This window comes from Mya arenaria, chromosome 6 (assembly GCF_026914265.1).
Source record: "Mya arenaria isolate MELC-2E11 chromosome 6, ASM2691426v1".
Classification (NCBI taxonomy): Eukaryota; Metazoa; Mollusca; class Bivalvia; order Myida; family Myidae; genus Mya; species Mya arenaria.
Window position 1 is genome coordinate 10,990,982 of NC_069127.1, and position 25,018 is coordinate 11,015,999.

At 35.8% G+C, this 25,018-nt stretch overlaps 1 protein-coding gene across 1 annotated transcript; it reads right to left on the reverse strand.

The window, feature by feature from the left end:
• Positions 1–190: 190 nt before the first annotated feature.
• Positions 191–24,489, reverse strand: LOC128237555 (beta-1,4-N-acetylgalactosaminyltransferase bre-4-like). The gene is made up of 6 exons (XM_052953147.1): positions 24,459–24,489; positions 20,385–20,617; positions 19,881–20,068; positions 2,397–2,519; positions 888–983; positions 191–479 (listed from the first exon to the last, which is right to left on the reverse strand). The coding sequence occupies exons 1-6, from the start codon at positions 24,487–24,489 to the stop codon at positions 191–193; spliced, it is 960 nt and encodes a 319-aa protein (XP_052809107.1).
• Between the last annotated feature and the right edge of the window lie 529 nt (positions 24,490–25,018).

Here is a 25,018-nt window from a genome sequence, read left to right on the forward strand (position 1 = left end):
TCTCTCTCTCTCTCTTGACGACTGTTCCCATTCACAACATTCTAGAGCATAATTAAACTGAGTTAAAATTCTAAATATACATTGATATATATGTAAATATGGCCATGAAATACATGTCAAGCGTAAACGCTTTCACAAATCATTTTGAGCAAGTCTATGTTATGATTCGTCGGCGGAACACTCACATCCGCTATTGGATTTCAGTCTGATTCTTCGGGGGATCACCCACATCCGCTTTTGGATATTTAATCTTATTCTTCGGCGGATCACCCACATCCACTTTTGGATATTCGATCTGATTCTTCGGCGGATCACCCACATTCGCTATTGGATATTCAGTCTGATTTTTCTGCGGAACACCGATATCCACTGTTATACGTGTGTACAGCTTTTCAAGTAGGGTTTCAACCAATCTGTACTCCAAAGTATTGAGGCCGTCTTTTAAGTAACGTGTTTTCGCTGTTTTTATTAGCTTGAATCTGAAATGAAAGTTAAATAGAACAATAATCAGGAGTTAGTATGTAGATGCATTGTATATCTCAACGTTTGCTGAACACTGCCTCAATGTGCCACTTCCTTGTCCTTATTGGAGGTTTGCAATTGTTGACAAAGGAAAACATCTTATACTGAAACACAGTCGCAATAAAACCCACATGATATCATTTCATTATAAATAATGTTACATAGTAATACTAAAACATATTTAGTTTATTAAAATAGCCAACGACACAAAGAAACAAACATAAGGCAACTACCTTTAAGGTTTAATCCCCAAGTAATTTATACTTGTTACTAAGTTAACACTGACAGCATCTTGGTTTCTTGTTCGGTATGTACTTGTATTATTAAGATGCAATGGTCAAATAAATTATGAATCGGATGCTAACCTGGCTTTATTGACTTCCCCTCTCGCGTGTTTTATCGCTTTATACCGACCAATTGTGATGTTGGGCCGTGAAACACCGATTTTCGAGGCTGAAAGTCTGAAAAGTACACCAACATCTTAGTACCATAAAGCCAATATACCTGATATATTTATAGTTTCGTTACAGTGATTTTAGAACAGAATTAAAAAGTCGGACTGTTTCCTAAAAAACCAACATAATCAGTAGTGACATGTTTTCTACTAAAGAATAAACTCCACAAATATGCAATAATATGAATTTCATTGGTATGTTTCATTACGATTGACCCGGTGAGTTTTTTATAGTTCCAATATACATTTAAAAGAATTAAAAGGGCCGTAACAATCTAAAAACTAGTCCGATCTTCATTAAAATTAATATACAAAAGTAGGTTTTACAGCAGTTGTTAAATCTTCTTAAAAGACACAAGTACAACTAGGCATTATTGGGCAAACGTCATCAGTTCTGATGTTAATTCTCAGTGTTTCTTGTGCTTTAACTTTTCAACGGATGTCAGTGAATCATATCAATGTTATATCAGGCCATGACCTCCTTTCCGACTCCTTAAGTATTGAAGCTCAAAGGATTGTGACCTTGATTTAGTTGTTTTGTCGTAATTTTCGATGCATTGTATGTACTCCTACACCGGATATGACACTTTATCGAATACATTTTGGTTATTTTCAAGCAAGTGTATTCTTCTTTTAAGAAACGTAACCTTTTTCTTCCAATATTTAAGACATAAGTGTATATGGTATTGTTGGTCGTCAAACACTAGAATGTAAATATGTACTATTTTTATACTGAAATAAAACACACACAATATTTGAAGCGGCATGAATGTACTTTATAACGTCGTTAATATTGCATCTACTAGATATGAAGTTTATTGCCATATTCCCATCACTTTCGGAGAAATAATCCCAACACGGTTTGTTACACCTCTCCATCCATCCAGACGCGTATAAGATATTCAATCAACACTCAACAGCATGTCCCCTTCTCAGTATTTATAGATAAGCTTTGATTTCCTCCGAAATTGAACCATGAATTGAAACATTTGAAATGTATTATTAACACATTATATTACATTACTTTACCTTTCGTTCAATATAAATACTTATACTATACTGAATGTCTGTCAATGTCCATATATTTAAAAGTATCTAGTGGGACTATTTGTTTTTGTTATTTGCCATTGTTGCAAAGCATTTTGAAATTTTAATGGGCTATTCTACCTACCATCAACTGAACAATGAATGTGTAACAACATTACCAAAACTAAGCCTGGTTCAACGTTTTCTACAGTCGTTAATACGGCTAATTCATATATTCATATATATATCCCAGTCAAGGTTGTTTTCCTGTGGTGCCTTACAAAAATCAATTTGGAAGAATTTATTTATATCCGTTGGGCCTAGCAATATCATTCTTGATTTGTACATTCATTAAATTTTATTATTTATTTTATTCATAATCAGGCCTGCTTACCTGTAAAACATATCGTCATCCTCAGCGCCCCAGCCCCAGTAAAGGTTCGAATATCCGTTGACCTTGAAGAAATGTTCTGCCTTCATGCTGAGAACCCCACCCACCAGCTCCTTGTATGGCAATCTGAAACACAATTAAGACAATAAAACACGACGTGGACCTTGTGTAGTTTGGCCTACCTCCGTCATGTGCCATATAGCAGCTACATTAAACAATAACATCCTTCCGCTGAAATGAGCGCGCTAATCAATGTTTAACTGATGTTTGCAATAAGGATTATTAAGATATTGACAAGCCGAAAGAAAGAAGTGATATCTTCATTTGATCATGCATATGTTGTTCTGTGTTGAACTAGATATTTAAGTATTTAGACATAAATACGATAATTATTATGCGCTCTCTGACGTCACTCTTTTCCCATAATTCTCTGATAGGTGGCGCTGTGTGTTAGCGCTTAAATCATTGTTAAGCGCGCCTCCAGCCGAGCGGTCATTATTAAGATATCAAATTTAAAAAATGGCGTCTGTTGGTGCGTGATTGAAGAACGAGGTGGATGTTGAAGGTTCCATCCGCGACCTACAGGAAAAGGGTGAGCTATTGTCACGGGAATTGCTAGAACTTACTCCCAGAGCAAAGTCGAAAAAAAAAATCGAACGAACTTGACTTAAACGATCTGCTGAAAGAGAGGGACATTTTACGACGGCAAGTTGAAGAGAAAAGGGCCCATGGAGAGAAAAGGCGTCTTTTCAGCGAGATAGATGCGTTGAAACAGCAGCTGGCTTCTTTTTCACTTGGACGTGACCGTGATTACGTTACGCGACAACAGGAGATAGCAACGTGTATTACACCTTCCAAAATGTTGAAATCTGGTAAATCTGCAAAAACAACTGATATTTCAGTTCGTCACCCCCAGTTATGGCCCCATGCGTTTGTACCGGCTCAAATATCTGGTCATTCAGACATTGACTATAATGACTTGAGTATGTCTCAGTTTGTGACCGGCTATTGTTCTCTTTTGACACATCTATGTTCTAAAAACACGGCCTTGAGTGTGAATGGGGAGATAAGTATAGGTTACTTCACCTGAAATCGCTTATGTGTTTCGCTCATACATACCCCTGGAATTGTGTATTGAACATTCACGAGGAAGTTTTACTTTAACCAGAGAGAGGGAATCGAGTTCGGGCCGATAGTTTTTCTGATGTTGGAAGTTTAAATTTATTGCTGGAGAGGCCCTGGGCCGTTCGTAGTCAGGATACGCGTCGTAGTGATACTTCAAGCTGAATTAATAAAGAGTGACGTTCTTTGTTCTGTTCTAAGTATCAGCGTGGTGAGTGCAGTGATTCTAGTCCACACACTGTGTACATAAGAGGAGAGAAACGTTCCGTGAAGCACATTTGCGCGACATGCTAGATCAAGGATAACGTTTCTCGGAAACATCCGGAGAAGTCTGACGAGTGTCAATATCATTCTGACGAGAAGAACTGCTAGAGAAGAAAGGTTGCAACCAGGAATTTGATATTTTGATGGGAAATGTGACAAACTTTGTGACACTTAGAGCCCGCATATACTTTTGCTCGAGAACGTACGTGGATGGCAGCATAACGGACTAATGTCTTCCACCGATCACTGGATTCGTCTTAATGACTGAACATCATCTGTATAATTTATGAATGTTAATATTGTTTGCCTAGCTAATACGAAACTCTCTTAAATACATGTCTGTGAAGTTAGCCTATGTAGCCGATTTAGCCTATGTAGCCTGTGTAGTAAACCGGCTGCAGCGTGCAGCGTATGTAGCCGATTTAGCCTGTGTAGAAAACAGGATGCAGCTTATATAATAGCCGATGTTGCCTGCCGTGACAGGTGCACGTGAAACAATCATGGGTGTCGCAAATGGGCTTGGGCGCATTAAGCACGTGAACATTGCCTTATGCATCGCTAAATAGGCTGCTATGGGTCATGTTCGAGGCATTGGCACGTGCACGTGAAACAATCATGGGTATCGCCACTATGCCAGGGTGGTAGGCATTTGGCAACACTTCAACCTCACATAGGCCACTGTGCTGGGAAAACTCTGGTTTGGGCGCATTAAGCACGTGAACATTGCCTTATGCATCGCTAAATAGGCTGCTATGGGTCATGTTCAAGGCATGGGCACGTGCACGTGAAACAATCATGGGTATCGCCACTATGCCAGGGTGGTAGGCATTTGGCAACACTTCAACCTCACATAGGCCACTGTGCTGGGAAAACTCTGGTTTTGGCGCATTAAGCACGTGAACATTGCCTTATGCATCGCTAAATAGGCTGCTATGGGTCATGTTCGAGGCATTGGCACGTGCACGTGAAACAATCATGGGTATCGCCACTATGCCAGGGTGGTAGGCATTTGGCAACACTTCAACTAACCCTTACCCACTCAACAAAGTTATATAAAGCTACTAGTTTTGGACATTACGGCTGTTAATCGATATACATTCCTCAACTACTTAACCATAATAAATGAATTGCTAAAACAACGTCAATATTACAAAATGTGTTATTCAAAATTATCCTAGTATATATATAAAAAGTTTAACACAACTCTCTGGAATGGAACCACTAAAAAGAAGTAAACTTAATCTGATATTCTTATTAAAAGTGGATGCAGAACGAACGTGTACAATAATCGTTTTTGGCTGACTCGGAGTGATTTGGCATGTGACTTCAATTTCTTCAAATATTTTACATTTTCAAATCATTTGGAAGAAAAAAATAGCGAATACATGTCGCTTTTATTGTTAATAATGTTTTCTTTATTTGTTCCCAGTTAAAGTACAATGATGTTTTTTTATTATAAAACTCTATGATCATACAGTTTTAAACCTTTTATTTTATAAGGCAGACTGTGTGGGATATTTATAGTTTCTTACAATGACTGCATCGCACCTTTGAAAAGTTTTTGCATTAGTTGCTCTGAATTGTTTCCCTCCGTCTGCAGATAGAGTTGGGATCTCTAATCATAGAAGTACTTGGGGTTTACCTTTACGTTTATTATTTTTTGTTTTATTGATAAATTTCCTCAAGTTAATGCATACTTTTATCAGATTTACCTTTTGAGTTTTATCTTTATCAAGGATTGTTGGGATAAGAGTGCACATAAACTGGTTTAAGCCCCCAGTAAATTTACATTTTACTGACCGTTCCAAGGCGGTACCTAACAAATCTTGAAAAACATACCTATTTTTTGTATATATATATATATATAGTATGTTTGCACTGTGCTGTTTGTGGAGTTTTGTGCTGTTCTTCTATGTTTCTTGTCTGTGATTTTGTGTTCTATGTCTTTGGCCACTAAACTGGGTTTATGTTTAAACCTTTTTGCTACTAAGCTTGTTTCTGTAGCTTTTTGCATAAATAATGAATTATTTGACATCCTATAATTCTATAATTAATTGTATGATTGATTGCTGCATTAAATAATAGTTTGCATGTGATTATTGCTGTAATTGATAATGAGAAAAAGGTAACATAATTATTAAATACGTATTTTCAAAAATATTCGGGTAGTTCTTGAAGACCGAAATTGTCGTTTTTTAAAAAAAAATGAACAAAAAAATGAGATTAGACAAATATAAAGCAATGTTCTCATTGCTTTATAAAAATGAGTCTTAAAATGAAATAAATACTATGGCTCAGGCAATCAATTGGATGATGGATGAATATGACGCCATATGTGAACAACATGGCCATTGTGATGGTGAAATGGCGAATACGATAACTAAAGGTTGTCTTTTATTTAGTTGTCTCGGTATAAACTAGGTCTGTGACAAAACGGTAACAATACCAAAACAGTAGCAAATGATTTACAAACCAATTAAAAGAAGATTTCGGAGAAGAAGTGTTTTTTTATTGATATTGATTACATATATTCAGGAGAGTTGGCTGACATGCAAGGCATTTCTACACTGAAACCAAATAACAAATAAGATGTAATTTTACTCCCAAATAATAAGATTGAACACAAATTATAATATTGTTTTACGTTAAAAAAAGGTTAAACAGAACAATGGCTATTGAAGGATTACCAAGTTTATTTGAAAGAAATGAGCATACATTACGGTATTTCTACCTTATGAAACTATAGTATACCACAGTAAATCATTCAGCATTCACCATGCTTTCTGCTATTAAGACATGTTTTCAATCTTATCAGTAATAAATATTTTCATACATGCATAAATTTAGTAAGTAGTTAAAATTTTATCTTTCAAAATTGATGTTTCTTATACATGTGTAGGTATTGATTTTGAATATGAGTGTCACTTTAATAATAATTGGCACAGTTAAAATGCTTGGGTTAATACCACTCAAAGATAAAACAAGTATATCTAAAACTGTTAAAATCGTGTATTTTAAAAATGGCTTTCCTTCAGTTATATTAATATGTACATGCCAGTACCCAGTCTTCGTGCATCTCAATACGTCCTTCTAGTTGTTACAGTCACTAGAAGTAGGTCAATGAGCATGTTAATTAAAATTGTGGGTTCTAGGCGTTGGGCGTCAATTTCTTTAAACTGATACCAAGATGGAAGTAATTGGGCAGTGTTCGGTCATAGCCAAGGTTGCCCACGACATTCCAGTACCCGGTCTTGGTGTGTCGTAACGCCTAATTCTAGTCGTACTAGCCACCCAATCTAGTTAAAGGTGCTTGTTTTAACAGAAAAGAGTGTCCCAGAACGTTGTGTCAATTTTGGTAAAGTGACCCCAAGATTGAAATTATTGGTCGATACTAGGTGATAGCCATAATATATATCCTCTACATACAATAACCCGTTCTTAGATGGAAATATCGCCCCTGGTCTTGCTAGCAATCCAAAGTAAGTCAATGAGCTCCTTTCACCCAATAACCTGGTCCCAAGACATTCAGGGTCATTTTTGTTGAAGCTGTCCTCAAGTAGGAAGTTATTGGACGGTTCTAGGTGAAAGCCTTTGATGTCCCCTACAAGCCAGTACCCGGTCCTTCTTGTCGTACCAGGGTCAATTTTGGTCATGTGACCCAAAAATAGAGGTTGTTTGTCGATGCAAGTTGATAGCCATAAATATCCTCTACATGCCAGTATCATTATCTTAACTACCACCCAAAGTAGGTCAATGAGCTTTTGTTACATAAAAGGGGGGTCCCAAGAGGTTGGGACTAATTTTCGTCAGGCTGTCCCAAGATTTAAGTTATTAGGCAGTGCTAAGCGATAATCATGGATGTCCCCTACCTTCCAGCACCTGGTCTTAGAGCGTCACCTAGCTTAATTCCGGTCGTAAAAGCAACCCAAATTAGTTCGGTGTGCTTGATTAACCCAAATGTATTTGTGGTGAAGCTTTCCCAAAATGAAGGCTATTGGGCGGTGATAAGCGATAGCCATGGATGACCCCTACCTCCCAGCACTCTATCTCAGAGCGTCATATCGCCCCTGGTTGGTTGTTCCAGAAACCAAGCGTAGGTCAATGGGTGTGCATGTTTCACCCAAATACGGGCCCAGACGTTTGAGATCAATTTAGTCAAGCTGACCCCAAGATGGAAGTTATAAGGCGATGCTAAGTGGATGCTAGGTGACACCTGGTTGTCTCTTCAATGTCAATATCCGGTATAGGGGCGTCACATCGCCTCCTTTTAGCCGTACCTCACACCCAAATTAGTTTATTCCGCTTTTTTACCCAAAACGAGGTTTCGTTGGGGTCGATTTGGTCAAGCCGACCTTAAGATGGAAGTTATTTTGCGGTTCTTGGTGATTACCCTGGATGTATCCTACATGATAATATCCTGTTAAAGGTCGTCACATAGCCACTTTCTTGTCGTACCACCAGCCAAATGTAGTTAACATTTCTCGTTTTTACCCAAAAGCGGGTCCCAAGACGTTCGGGGTAAATTTTAGTCAATCTGACCCCTGGATGGAAGATATTGGTTGGTGCTAGGTGATAGCTGAGGATGTCCTCTAGATGCAAATGCCTGATCTTAGGGCGTCACATCGCCTCACAATGGTATTACATGCCACCAAATACAGGTTTAATATGCCTGTTTCACCCAAATACTGGGTCCCCGGACGTTGGAGGACAAATTTGGTCACTTTACCCCAAGATTGAAGTTATTGGGTGGTGGAAGGTGATTTACCTGGATGACCACTACATGACATTATCCGGTCTTAGAGTGTCACATCGCCTCCTTCTGGTCGTACCAGCAACCCAAATTAGATCTGTGTGCTCGTTTTAACCAAATATGAGTTTCCCATACGTTCGAGTCAATTTTGAGTCAAAGCTGAGCCCTAGGTGGAATTATTGGGCAGTGCTACGTAATAACATATGGTGTTCATGTTATACCACTCACCGGTCTTAGGGCGTCACATCGCCTACTTCTGGTCGTACCATCCACCAAAAGTAGTTCACTGTGTTTGTTTTACCCATCAAGGTCCCGTTAAAGACGTTGAAGTTATTGGGCGTTGATAAGTTATATTTCTGAATGTCCAATACATTCTAAAACCTGGTCTAAGGGCATTACATGGCCTCCTTCTGGTCGTAACAGCCACACAAAAGAAGGTCAACCAAGATAGATGGTCCCAAGAAGTTGGGGGTCAATTTTGGCCAAGCTGGTCCGAGATGGAAGTCCGTTGGTGGTACCAGGAGATAACCTAAATGTTCTAAGATGCCAGTCCACGGTCTTATGGAGTCACATTACCTCCTTCCGGTCGTACCAGCCACACCAAAGTAGGGCAGTATGCCTGTTCCATCCAAACAGGGGGTCCCAAGGAGTTGGGTGTGGCATCTTATTGTCGAACTGACAACCTAATTTCCTTTCTTCGTGAGCCATGCACTGACACCGTCTTTGAGAATACATATGATCTTACCGACTCCAGTATACCCTTATGAAATGCGTATAGGGAATAGTCTTAAGTGTCTGCTGCGTATGTGTTCCCTGCCTTCTGACGTCTTTCAGACACGCGTAATCACCGTGGGAGAAATGCTGTCATCGTGGAATATCGCGGCGATATATTCCGCAGTAGCCAACTCGGTGGTGCGTGTCATCACCACGTTCATCTGATGCCGAGTGTGTACGAATTTCGAATACATGTGCGCGGCATATCACCGCGATGCGGCTAACTGCGATATGCAAGTATTTTGACAGGTAAATGTGGTACAAACAGAGTATTGTACATTTAAATTGAACCGTGCTTGCAGAATGGATTTCACTCAATTGCGAAGGTAAGCAATCGCATCGCTCTTTTGCAAATACTTAATACACAACGAGCACTTAAATAATAGTTAAACGATTGAAGAACGTGCGCAGTTTTATTCAATATTGCATTTATTCACAATCACACAAGTTTTACGTGGGCATTCTAAATTTAGATTTTATTTGCGAATAAGGTGGCAATAGTTTAAATAATTCTACAGTTGCAAGCATTATTTGCAAGAAACAAACTACGTTTTGAGTACGAACAAATGAACGCAGATAATCTAAGTTAAGTAAAGTATAAACGTAGGCTTCTCAGCAAAATATATGTATACTTTTCATATTATAAAGTATATTTAAATAATGTATACATACTTAAAACAGAACTATTATTTAACGAACCGAACCAATCTTATTTAAAGGTCTCTACCACTCAACATTTAACTTTTTACAAACATACATAATGATATGTATTGACAACATGATCGAATATATAAATGAAACCATCATCATCTTATACTTTCTTGACATTGGATTCACAGTTCCTTTACCTCAACTACAATCAGCTAAAGCTGGTTCATACACAGTTTAAATGCTAAAAATATTAGTATGTATTACTTTAATCCAATGTTTCATAATTTATATATATAAATATATTAACATATAACGGATATCTTCCGAGTTCACCATAAAGTCAGGCATTACAAGTATTTGGATTTACCACAATATTTTACAATATTTAAGGTGTATTCGCTTGATCTCTTTGGATTTGGAACTTCCCCATATTTCACATGCAAAACAGTTAAAACGAATGCATCAAAGGGAAAAGTTCCCAGTATAATTAAATACATTCCTGAGATAAAAATCATTCACTCCGTCGATGGCATCCCTATTATAGGTCCAATGTTCAGTGGCTAAAAGTCCACCACGTTTACGAAACACCACAATTTCAGTTTGAGAAGTATTTACTTTAAGACCGCATGTATTACAATAATCGTCCGAAGTATCTAAATGTTCGGAAGGCGTTTTTCCTACAATAGCCATATAGTACTATATCATTAATAGTAAACCTGAATCAACATTATTTTGTAGATGTAACTCAAGATCTTCGACAAAGAGATAAAAAAAGAGTTGAAATTAACTCCAATGCTTTAAACCAATATTCAGAATAGTCAAAACATGTTTTTACACACAATTTGATTTTTTGGTACACAAATACTTCGAAGTAGTTACCCGTGGATACCACATTTATACATTTTCATCCATAAGGCATTTCTATACTATATCATCATATCTACTAATATAGCATACAATCGATTTTTATCATTTCACTACTTTTTACCTTATGCATATATGAATGACTACCCTCTTTATGCAATGAGATGATAATACCTTTCACCCATTTATCGGGATATAAGCCCGAGTTCGAAATAAAGTTGAATATATCACATAAATGCGTTGATAAGTTACCTATACTTTCGATAAGATGTTTATTTGGTAAACAATCACTACCATGTGCCTTTCAATTTAAAGACAATAAGCAGCCTTTACACTTTCGTTAACATTGATAGGTCGATCAAGTTCTGGAATCTTGTTTGATTTACTTTTCTATTTCAGACATTTTGCGTTTGTAAAGGGCACTTTTCTTTTGTACGTGCAATTTTCTTATACATGTAGTAAATCTTGCGATCACATACATATATTATGTTTACATCTGTTTTATCGACAACACTGCGTACTGTATCAGTTACATGGTTCAATGCATCGTTAAGACTGTTTTGTGAAATTATCTTAATTATTCACAATAATATTAAAATGTGATCATTTGGGTACAAGGCCAGACCGAAATGGATTTCTATACATATCAAAGTGTTAATGTGTATGGAATCGTTTGTATTGCATACTCTACTATTTTATTTCACCCCATAGAAACACAGAGCCAATAGGTAGGGCCATTATTTCACCAGAAGATGACTCGGTTGATCACTTTGATAATGCGCCAGGTTCTATAGGCAAATGAAATACATGCTTTGTTATTTCAATTTTTATAGATGACATATATACGTATCATTTCGTTTGAAAACAAACTTTAAAGGTCTGATAAAAGAAGAACTGACAATGCACCCTGGCACCGCCAGTCACAGCAGCGGTCCAAATAATGACCACATTGTCGGAATGTAGCTAAGTGGGATGTAATTACTGATATGTCACAGAAAGGGACCAATATCTTATCAGAAGCTAACTAGGTTAACTACATTGATCATGAAAAAACATGATATGAATAAGCGTGACTGAACATCACATATAATAATTTACAAATATATCATAAGATTTATTTTGTTTGTGAACAAACATTTTAATTACATTCATTGTTAGAAATAGCTTGATGTACAGGTATTGAAAACGAAATGGTGTTTTTAGGTATTTACATTCCATCACATATTTACATAATGATTGTTTTATTTCAGGTTAGGCCTTGGAGTAGGATTACATTTTAAATGGTCCCAGGTGAGGCTATATATAAAAGTGTATATTTTTCTCATATGAAAATAAATCGCCCGAATACTTATTCGTTGGTCTTATACCTTAGAAACCGATCACCTCATATCTTTTTTCAATGATTTTAGCATAGGCATATAATAAATTCGATTGGTCACCATCATCCTCCTTCCTCCAGCTTCCCAAACCATCCTAAGCACCCTCACTCTGGATATGCCCTCTTCACTCACAATATAGTATGAACCCCAGCCTGCCCGGTTATCCGGTAATTCAACCGACCCAGTGCAAACAGAGCAAGGTGACTCAACGTAAAAGTAAGCATATACAAATTTTCAACTTGTGGCTGTTAATTTACTATTATAGATCGATATAGTTTTTTCTACATAAAAGAAAGTACAAAGAATGTAGATTAATGTAGTACTTTTATTTTGTAAAGAACTGGACAGTAAAAGAACATGTCCTTATACATTGGTTACATTGGTTACGGAAATCTTTAACCAGAGTTTCTGAGTAAAAAACAAAGGGCCATACTTTGCATTAAATGCATGAAAGATTTATCCAACTTGCTTATTGCAGCTGGTGTGCTGCTTAGGAAACCTTGTAAAAAGCTTCAATATTAAACATTCAGTGGTTACTGAGATATGAACTTTATTGTAGTTCTACGAAAATGTTAACCATCAATTCTATGTCCAAATATATAGGGCCATAATTTGTATTGAATGCAAGATAGAGTTATCTAATTTGCCTATTTAAGTTGGTGTGATGGTTTGGAAGCCTTGTAAAAAGGGTTAATATTATACATCAAGTACTAGCTAAGATAAAATGCCATCAGTACTTGCACGCAAAACCTTAAGCAAGGCGTGACGTCGACGCCGGCGCCAGAGTGAGTATTTTAGCTATTTTTCTATTACAAAAAACAACAACAACAAGTTAGCAGAACATCCAATTTGTTAAACACAACATACTTATTGTAGAACCCATTCATTATTATCTTTTCCTACATGAGATATCCTGGCTTTTAATCATATGTGGGATATACAGGCTAAATATGTTGTACCAGGCTACAGACTAATCAGGCTACATAGGCTGCATAGTCTGCACGCTGCAGCCTGTTTACTACACAGGCTAAATCGGCTACATAGGCTGCACTTTGCAGCCTGTTTACTACACAGGCTACATAGGCTACATAGGCTACATAGGCTAACTTCACAGACATGGTTTATATAGTATTTATTCTACTAGATAAATATGTATCTGAGGTGGTCGAGTGGTTAGCGACTTCGGTTTCTAAACCGGCGACCCTGGTTCGATTCTTCACATCTGCATTATATTTTTTGTGAAATGTTTATCTTTTATCAGTTAATGCTATTTGTTTAATTCATTTGATCTGCCAAACATTATTGACAACGACAGCAAATGTTCATTTCATGTCATTGCAATAAAATGATGCATTTCATTTTTTTCGATATGTTTATAATGATAATTTGTGCCCTCCTCCATAACAATTAGTTATGCCCCTTCCCATTTAGGAAGTGCTAGACCCGACACTGGGTTTAGTCATTCTAAAATGCCGTCCGGACTATTTGTTCTTTTACACAGGATCTTAATTATAATTGGCATGCAATATCCTTAGCAACCTTACTGGTACATATTACTAAAACTATTAAATTGCTTATCTTTTTAATTGTAAAAATACTGAATGCGACTGTAATGTCAAGTCCCTACTTTTCCGTTTTCGGATAGGTCACTTTTCGCGCACGCTTTAAAGCCGCACTCTGCACATTCACAGATTGACCATTCTTACAACTTTTTTTATACTTGTCTTGGAAAGAGCAATCTTTTGCGTAAATATCTGCAAATCAATAATATAAGATTGCTGACAAAAATCAAATAGTAAATTTTCATATTTCCGTTCGAAAATTAATGTTTTATAGCCTAAACCGTTACTAACGGTTTAAGAAAAATGCATAAAACATCATTTTTTAAACTTAAATACAAATTGCTGCGATCTATTTTTGTCAGCTGTCTTAAATGACTGGTTTCCATGCATTTTCTCATAAATTGGCTCGTTCCTAGACAAAAAAAAAGTTGTCAAAACGTTCAATCTGTGAGAGTGCAGCTTTAAACTTATCTATTAATTTTCAATTAAAACGATTACTAGGTATGTCTACCTAGTATAATTCATTTCTTCACTGGCTCGTCGTTGTTATCAAGTGATAATGCCGAGTTAGATGTATAGCTAAATTATGTCACCCTATTAGATTAAGCCGTCTTAGCTCAGTGGATAGGATGCTGGACTGTAATTTTGGCGACACGGGTTCGAATCCGGTCTCCGACACAATTTCATTTTTTACAAACGTAACGCATTCAATTAAATAATTGTCATGAGATTCGTTACTGAATAAAACGTTTTTGGTGTCAATCTGGTGTACAGTCCTTTAAGGAAAATGTGGTTTTATCGCCAAAGGCACTGCCTAGTACTATCGTTCGAACGACAAAATAACAAAATAACAAAATACGTTCTGAAATGAAATATGTTTGATCAGAACATAGCGTGCACATAGTAATGTAGGGTATACTAAAAATTTTACTTGTAGCTATAGCCACCGTCCTGTAATGTTTGAGTTGCTCGCGATATATTTGACTGAACTTTCTTATAATACATGGTGATATTTCATAACCTATAGACAGAAAACAACACAACTTCATTTTTTCACTTAATAGCCTTGATTGATATTCTGCGTTAGCAAATTCGTAAATAGATTTTTAACGATGTTTTCCCAAGTACAAATTTCAGGAAAAGTGCCATTTTCAAGATATTGGTATACATAAACCAAAATATTGTATTAGCACAATTTTAGTATAAATAGGGGAAAACCCCTGATATTTGACTTGGATTCTCAAGGAATTCAAGAAGTACGTATATAAATATTCGTTTAACTGTTTTTGCAGGGTCCAGTTTGCAAAGTTTTCATGAGAACAAAAGTTTTCTTTTGTCTATTATGCAATAAATAGATGAAATACCGATAGAGCCTAGTGCAACGTCTTATCTACATAATACATAGTTTATGGACACGAGAAAGAATGTTTATTTGTGTTACTGTCCGCCGTATAGTAAGTGTTCATAATTAATTATATCATAGCCACATGCTTTTCTTTTTTTGAAAGTGTATAATTACTTTTTCTGTAAGATGGAAGTCAACATAATTTCCTACTGGCATATTACATTTGATGATGTTCAACGTTTCTTCTCATGTTAAAAGGTGTTCATCATCAAAGCTCGGATCAATGTCAGTTTGGCACAGATCAGAAACCATTGTTTATATCTTGAGAATAATTACTTCTATGGTCGCCAAATGTCATTTCAAACACTTTTTGGTAAGTCGTTAACTTGCGACGTTTATTAATTAAGCGCTTAAACTCATTACTGGTAATTTCAGCAGCTTGATCAATCTCTGCTTCTAGTTTTTCACCTTGCGTGCGTTGTCTATGTTTTCTTCTAAACAGAGCCTTTGCATTTTTCTTTTGTATTCGACGATTATCATCTATCCATTTTTCCCTCGAATTTGCAAGTTTTTATGTAAAACAGCCAGAGTCTGGTCCCAATGTGGCTTTGATATGGTTTATATCGTGATTGGTGATGCACGTTTTAGAAATCGAATGAAACGTTGCTTCACAAACTATTCTCAGTGATTTTTGTTTCAGAGCAAAATAGCTAATATAATGGCGATTTAACATGTTTATACTTCTTTATGTATACATTAAGCTATGAAAGAGTGTTATCAAGATTTTGTTTTATCTTTTAAGAATTCCATTGCTTTTTCATTAATGCATTTATCAAATTGGGAAATATACATATTTTTTGGTGAAAAATGAACATTTTTAAAAGGGGGAAACAGCCTTTAGAAGGCAGTAGATTGCACTAAAACACTGATTCTGCACACACTCAATATACTTAGTTATATTATAACCTTTTTCATCCAATCTATAATGTCTGTATCATTTTTTCTCAGTACTGTTACTTGTACTTTCATGTCTATAATGATAGGACGGTGGCTTGATACATTAATACAATTATCATTTGGCATTTTACAATATACAACATTATCGACATTCTCACTTTGAATTAACATATACGATATAGTCAATAAGAGATTTTTTCGTACTGTTATATGGTACATTACTGAACTCCGCTATTGTACAAATCGATCAACCATTTACAGCGACCAACTGGTGTCGCATCATTAAATCAACAAGTTTTTTTACCCTCGAGTCTAAGGTAATTGACGCTTGATGCGTAGAGGGGATTTCGGTATTATAATCTCCCATAACATAAAGCTTGCCTCTATCTATGTAACTGCATATAATGTTTTCAATATCATTAATCAATTATCAAATGGTGCTATATTGTGGTTCTTACAAGGTACATAAACCTGAAATACAAATGCATAATGCCCAGGGCTTATATAAATTTCTATGCCTATAATATACTTCGAATTAAGGCGAATATTAGGCGAAACAATATCATTAAATCGTTTGTTCCATAAAATTGAGAGTCCTCCTTTACAAACATGTCTCTTACTTACAGTTAATAAATCTGGATCTGCCAATTTAAGTATATTTGATAGTTTATTAACGTCTCTTCAATACAAAATATATACATCACGTAATAAATATACCTTAAAACATGTATTGCCACTCAGTCTATGAGTAATAAGAGACTATATCTATTTACAAGTAAGAAACCAGAAACCATTGCTAATCTTGTTTTAAAACTTATTTTACTCAAACAAAATAAAATACAAAAGACATTAACGTGCGCAATTGTGCATACTTAAGAAATGGGTGTAAAATCTAATATCACCCCGGCCAGACCGTAGATAAAATGATTAGCATTTATTTCTAGCTATAGATACATAAAATACTATAATAGTTTGTTTAAGACTACAACAGCGTTACTTGTACAAATAAAACATCCTATTATTAAGAGTATCATTGCTGGTTTGGCACTAAGTCTTGACAACATATGATTTGCTAAAATATGAGACAACTTATCTATATCTGACGTACTTTGAAATACTGGATTGATTGTGTACGCCTTTTCTAATAATGGCATTCGTATATTATAGTATAACGTACAATAGAAAAACACATGCATTTCTGATTCAATAGAGTTGCAAAAATGGCAAAGACGATCATTAAGGGCTCGAACATGACCCATAGCAGCCTATTTAGCGATGCATAAGGCAATGTTCACGTGCTTAATGCGCCCAAACCAGCGTTTTCCCAGCACAGTGGCCTATGTGAGGTTGAAGTGTTTCCAAATGCCTACCACCCTGGCATAGTGGCGATACCCATGATTGTTTCACGTGCACGTGTCAATGCCTCGAACATGACCCATAGCAGCCTATTTAGCGATGCATAAGGCAATGTTCACGTGCTTAATGCGCACAAACTCATTCGCGATACCCATGATTGTTTCACGTGCACCTCTCATGGCAAGCAACATCGGCTTCATAAGCTGCACGTTGCATTCTGTTTTCTACACAGGCTAAACCGGCTACATAGGCTGCACGTTGCATCCTGTTTACTACACAGGCTACATAGGCTAAATCGGCTACATAGGCTAACTTCACAGACATCTTAAATACTTGTAAAATTGCACTGCGCTTACACTGACTGATTCATTATTTTTAAATTTCTTTTTAATCAAGCACTTTTAACTTCAATTGAAAAACAGCATTTATGTTATTCTCCACCATTCATCATCATTCATCATAAGCATACTATTAAAAAAGCGTACCAATTTGTCAGAAAACCTGAAATACATAACTGATTACATGCACATGCACGCAGCCATATTTGAAAAATGTAATGCTATAAGAGCCAGTGCGAATACGCGTTTTTGTAGTTCAGACTAAGCCAGAAACAAAGGTAACCTCCGGGTCCTCAGGTTTCTGACCCAACAAAAGACCACACTCCCACGTAGTATTGTGTCAACGAAAGTGAAAAATGACGAACTCCGATTTCATTGGCCGGTCCTAGGCGCCAGCCCCAGCAATCATTTAGTTTCAAAATAAGCTCATAGCTAAACGTTTTAATACTGCGTTTGTCCCTATAGTTTCATCTGAATTATCAATTTGATTCTTATCCAGGTTTCTATTTGTAACGATTTCAATCAATTGATTTCTTTTGTTCGTGCATTCTTGTAGTATAAAAGGTATGGTGCGATTGAAAATCTATAAAGCGAGTCAAGTTTGCCAAACAAGACCTAACAGGAGGTATTGAATAAAAAAAAATATATTTTTTTTATTTAATTATATTGCTTGTATTGTTTTCGATTATATATATATATATTAAGTAAAATTCAGGAGAACAATGTGTTAAAGGCGTTGAAAATGGAACGACCGATACTCGAACCATCACTAACTATGGTCAAATGACGTCTCGATTGTGCATTGGAGGTGCAGCAATGCAGTGGTGTAACGAGCACTTCATGTTAAATGTTAGTTTTTTTTGTGTTTTTTTTTTTTTCAAAACAAGAAAGGCAATGTGACAAAGTATATGAACAAAGTGATATTTTTTTAGGAACTTTAGCTCCCAATAGCTATTTTATTTATATCTTTTTTGTACACTTTAAATTCAACAAGGCTAAAAACTGTTGGGGTCGATTTGGTTTAATTAGTCAAATGGAAAAAAAACGCCAAATGGCGACATGTCGGGCCCGTTGAAAGAGCCTTTGAAAGAAACAGAATGCCCTTCCATGCAATTTTAACACTAATAATATATGTCATGTGTTCCCGTTCCGGATAGAAAAATCCGACCAGAGGGCACCTGCGTTGCCAGGTAACGAGGCTTGCCGAGTTACCGGCTACGCGGCGTGCCCGAGGGTCGGATTTTTCTATCCGGAACGGACACACATGATTGATATATTTTCTAGCATACATTAATTATTTTTTGTGTGAAGAAACTGCTTAAAAAAGCCTCATTTTTGTTAATTTAACCAAAAAGCGCGTGCGATGATGTTTACTGACGTCATGACGCGCAGTAATTTTTATTCACTGCATACGTCAATAAGTTCCTTCGATATCAAGTCACGGATGGGTTATTTTGTTTTGTTGTGAATATGCATTTTTCCAAAGTTAATGTTTATGAAACTAATCTATTGAAATCTCATAATAATGGTTACTTAAAGTATGCAATAAAAGAAATAAAAAAGTATTACGTCACAGCGCGTGACTCATCTGGCATGGGGGTATGCCAGATGGAATTGAACAAGACGTGTACCTGCAAAACTAAGTCTGAGCATGATTAACCACCATAGATAAAGATCATTTCAACATTTGACCTCTAACCGTGAAATTTACCATTTAAGTTCATTGCAATTTTTTTTAAGACAAATCATATAATGTATGGTCAGTACACAGCCCGGACAAGAATCATTTCAACCTTTGACCCCTTACCTCGCCCTTGATCTTTGATGTACAGACTTTTGTCTTGTGCGCGACACACCGCCTCATCATGACGAACTTTCAAAGCAAGTTTTTTGAAAATCCTAAAATGCATGGTCAAAATACAGCCCAGACAAATTTAGTCATGCTTGACCCACGCACGCACACGCGCGCGCGCACGCACGCACGCACCCACGCACGCACCCACGCACGCACGCACGCACGCACGCACACACACACACGCACACACACACACGCATATACACCGAACCGCAAACAACTATGTCAAGCTCACCGCAAGTGTGCAATCTTCATTCCTTTACTACTCACTTATACTTTAATTTATCCACGGCTGGGGACATATGTCGAGGCTTCTCCAAGCATGTGTACATATTCCTGTCGTCTTCCGGTATGAGATCGACGTCGTGGAAGATGAAGCAGTCAAATTCCTCGTTCTTCCGCGCTTCCATGAACCCGATGTTCATAAGCCGACCTTTGTTGAAGGTTTTGTTGCCGAACTGAAACGTGATTGTTGTTTAAGTTGTATGTGCCCAAACTTTCCAAAATAATGTGTTCTGTACAAAATGTAATTCTTTTGCATTATATAATATATTTATAAAGTAGTACGCTAAAGGTGCAATGAGACTGTTAACTGCTTAATACAATTAAATAAGCATTATCACGTCCTTAATCTTTTTTAATGGTATCAATATGCTTGCGTTTCTGATTGAGCCATACCTTTCTGACATGGTAAACTATTGTTGTTTTTAATTTGATTCACCGTAAAGGTCTTGGAAAGGACAATCGTTGGAATCAATATACAGATGTTATTACCTGTTCTACCACGAATATTCGGAAAGCCACTTTTTGCCGTTTCAAAAGGGGGACAAGATAATATACTAGAATGTCCAAATGTTCCTGCCTGTCACGAAAAGGGATAATAATTGCTATCCGTTGCCTAGCAACGCAGCTCTTCGGACGCCATGCACCCCCTGGTGACACATCCTGGAATGCCGTTAGCAGAACCGATCTATGTGGTTCCTCAAAACTAATGCTCAGATTTCCCACTGAAAAACAAACATGTGTATTAGTAACAAAGACTTTTAACTTCATTCTAGCCATGCTGGTGACTTTATTTTTCACTAAATGAACAAACTTTCTAATCATTTCTCGACTATTTTCATAGAAATCATATAGCTAATAAATACATCGAAGCAGAAAAGGAAAACATAGGGTTTTAATGTAAACCTTCTCCATACACAAAGGGGATTGAGGGGCCATAAAGAATTTCATAATTGTAAAGTTCAATGACTTCTGACTCCTACACGAGAACTGTCTAAAATTTAACGAAGTGTGTTATCGTTCGATACTGGTACCCAGCTAGTAGATTAGTCAACGGTAGATAACTGGGAACCAGGACATCGGGAGAGCTGAGACGAAATCGAGGCGTTTTTTTCACTTTCATAGACGTGTTTACGGGTTTTGCAGATATCTTATGGGAAGGTAATTGTCCCAAATAACCTATGCAAATTCATGGCGGGTAATCACTGGAGCCATTACATTTTGTTATGTGTTGAAAATGCTCCAACGCTTTTTCCGTTATAGTGCCAATGAGTGGAATGTGGATGTAAACAGTGAGTATGGTTTCTTATTTTTCATTTTTAGAGGTTTATACGAGTAAATTAAAAAATGAAGAATGTAGTTCCACGTAGGAATGGCCATGAGTTGTTCTAATTGTAAAACTTTTGAATAAAATTTAACATCTGATCGTCTAGAACTTGCATAACTTGCTAGACGTTAGTGTTGACAACGTAAAAATCTGGATTTTCGTGAGAATTGTTCTCAGAATTGTTGTATAAATTGCATTTGTGCTATCAGGAAAAGAAAGGAAAACAAATCTCGTATGATAAGGTATTAACAAAAGGCCTCATGACTTTGTCTATTGAAAAGCAAGCCTCAGGCGTGTTGGTACAAAATCATGTTTATATGTTCGGGGAGTTTGTGTGAGTGCCAATGGATTCAAAACATATCTGAGATATCATCATACATACATACAATGCAAATTATTATGATCATCATTATTATTATTATTATTATTATTATTATTATTATTATTATTATTATTATCATCATTATTATTATTATTATTATTAACATTATCATTCTTATTCTGATTATTTTTATTGTTATTATATGCCAGATTTTATAGCGCCTCTTTTTATATATTTCAAATGGGCTTTACAAATTACTTATCAGAGATTATGGACAAACAATACAACATAAAATAAAATAAAAATACTTTTCATAACAAAAGAATGTTTAAAATAAATTTCCAATGTCTACTTTAAAAAAGATAACTTAAATTGAAAACAAAGACAATCTTATAAAGTTTCATTTCGTCTTCAAATGCAGTATATGCGGACCTTAGACGTCAATATATTCCGAATTATAACTACACTTATACGAGTTTGATGGAACATATTGTTCTTATGCAAAGTAATAACCAAACCATCCTAAGGAAGTTAGCGCTTTACTGTGATAAGTCCTTCGAATTACGTGATTTCTTAATATAGTATAAATATTTGCTATGTGTTTTCCTTCTTTGTTTTGCCGATTGTATCATAAACTGTAGCGTTCAAAGTTTAATGTGTAGATCCTTCGGACATACGAGATGTACAAATATTCTTTTTTCTTTCGAGTGTGTTTTTTGTTGTTGCTTGGTTTGTAATATTAATATCCTTACACAGTAACCACAAAGTTGTATGTACCACGCAGTATGAACCTAGCGGCTGTATTAATCAACGTGTAGCAGTATAGAAAAAAACATATAGATCTATATTATCACCGAAATCGTAACCTTTTCATATTATATAGTTTCATAGTTTATTTCAAATGCAAAAAGCTATAGGCCCATGAGCATACAAGAATCATGCATATATACACATATCATGACAGTTCATAGATCAGTGGTCAAATACAATTTCATAGATACAATTATTATTTTTTTACAATAACTAACATATATATTATTTTATACCTTCAATATCGATAACAGTCTTGTTATTGTTATACACACTTTCACAATATTTATATCAAACTTTTGATTGATTTATAAATAGTACTTTCGTTATAATCGCCACATGCCATGATTTTTTTCTATACATATTATTGTGACAATGAGCTTTTAATGTTTAAGTCGGAAACAATTTCTGTTTTGTTCTGTATAAAACACATAGCATAACAAAATAATCAAAACAGTTGGTAAAGTTAATGTCATTTATATGTGATGATATATGATATTGTTTTAAAATAATATATTTTTTATAGCAATTTCATGTTATACATATAAAGGATCTGACACGAGTTGTCATTTAATACATGCGAGCCTCTGGCGAACTTACTAACAGCTTTCATGGACGTGTTTAGTAAAATCTGGTATAAAATGACAACGAGTGTCAGATCTTTTTTTATTACATGCTTAAACCGGTGTTTTTATTACCAATTTAGTTCCACGTTCCACTTTCTAAACCCATTGTTTGACAGCCAAAGTACAATGAGTGGAATGTCAACGATGCGCCATATACATAGTTCCAAATGAAAATGACAAAAACAGCTAGCAGTTAAGTTTTAATTCTGATAAAGCGCTGAACAAGTCACAAGTATAAAATGTGTGGTAAAATATCCAACAACATAATTAACGAACAATTTTAACCAATAAAAACACAGTAAGTACACAATTTGATGACGTCACACTAAGAGTACATGCTTTACGCGGTTTATGTGACCTACATCGGTCTGTCAAGTTTTACTGTGCACGGATTTAAAAGATATTCGCTGTCTCTTTCTACGATGACTTTGAAGCGTTTTCATAGTGTACATGGATTTTTACAACATGCAGATGATTACGAGGAAGCCTTACTCTGCACTGCATGGATGTCGATGTTGAAAAAGTTTCATCAAGAATGTTTCCAGAGAACAAGCTGGGCTGTATTTTATACTGGTTTTAACTGGATCTAAGAACGATGTAGTTAATCAGGTTGCTTGTTATTTATAACTGACCAATAGAGTGAATGAAGTCAATCATGTATGACCATAAGATTTGACTTAAGTTACATATTGAATACAACCCCTGTTCTAGCCTTCTTGGGACGTACGTGTGATGAGAAACCTGTGCTGCGGAATTTGTATTTGTGTTTTGGTAACCGACAGCTGATTAAACTGACAAGGAAATTTTATGGCATTTGTCGCATATTGCCTGTTAAGATGGAGATGTTTGAAATGTTCTCGTGTTGTCTGTCACTTATGTGGCTGTATTTGTTGACCGACTGGATATTCATGTGATTAGTAATCTGCATTATCTGGTTGGCGAAACATTGTTATCAGAAAGTTTTCGAACAAGATGCTTTCTGGCACTATGATTCGTTAGCCATTTATCTCTCGGAAGTCCTACAGCTTCATTATTGAGGTAAGTATTTGTTTAAACCATTTTGTTTATAAACAATGCGGAGGGATATCTAGGTCGTGTGTGATTAGTCTACCCAATTGAAATGTCTGATATGTTATCTAACACATGTGTAAGATAAAAATATTCGTAATGGGTATATTACACGACAAACAAGGGTACGTATGTGATAAAATCATATTCCATATACTCTAGTAAAATAGTGAATTTTGAGTACCTATAAAGGTATATGTGTAGGTTGCAAACAATTGTAACTCAGAATTTTATGAAAATATATTTTAGGCCACAACAAATTGATCATTTGTTCGTCGGATTTGCCGCACTTAAAATTCAAAAAACGAAAAAAAAAATATGTGCCCGCACATACTATTTGGCCGCGCATGTTATTTGTTGTTTACTTCTTAATTTTCTCTATTTTCTGAATTTATTTTACTTAGAATTCAAACCTGCAACGTCGACTTCGCAAGGAATTTCCATGCTTTATATTCCTCGCGAACAAACTTTCCTCGTGTCAATATTTGTTGACAGTCTTTTTTGTCGGGAATATTTGGACGCACCGTTCTTGTTCATTTTCGGTAGTAACTTTCAGTTTATTTTCAGTTTTCGTAATGAAAAATACACGTTTTAAGTGAAAATCAGTGTCAAAGACAATGGATTATGGTCTTCAGTAAACAACATCAGTTTCACAGCGTCGAAGGCAATAATTATTTATGTGTGTTTTAAGTAATTCATTGTTGTGTACTTAAAATTAATTGCTAAATAATAACTATATCAGATTTTGAGTGCAAAACTTTTAAGGAACAGTCTGTTCTTACACATACTCTAGACTATAATAAGAACATCAGTAAAATCAGAAAATAAAACATTTTATCAGTAAAATGACTGTTCTACCTTGTTCTTATAAATTTATTTTCTTTAATCGCTTAGTAGTAAAGTGGCCTGTTTCTTAAGGGCATTGAAGCTATGGATGCCATCATGTTATTCTTTTTCAAGGCACGGACCTATA

What these genes read in the sequence shown, in the direction of transcription:
- LOC128237555 (XM_052953147.1), bottom strand. Translation starts at nt 24,489, where the DNA reads ATGGAAATTCCTTGCGAAGTCGACGTTGCAG. An exon ending in GATGACGATATGTTTTACAG is followed by an intron (nt 984 to 2,396) that starts GTAAGCAGGCCT and finishes TGTACTTTTCAG; the next exon opens with ACTTTCAGCCTCGAAAATCG. An exon ending in GGGGAAGTCAATAAAGCCAG is followed by an intron (nt 480 to 887) that starts GTTAGCATCCGA and finishes CTTTCATTTCAG; the next exon opens with ATTCAAGCTAATAAAAACAG.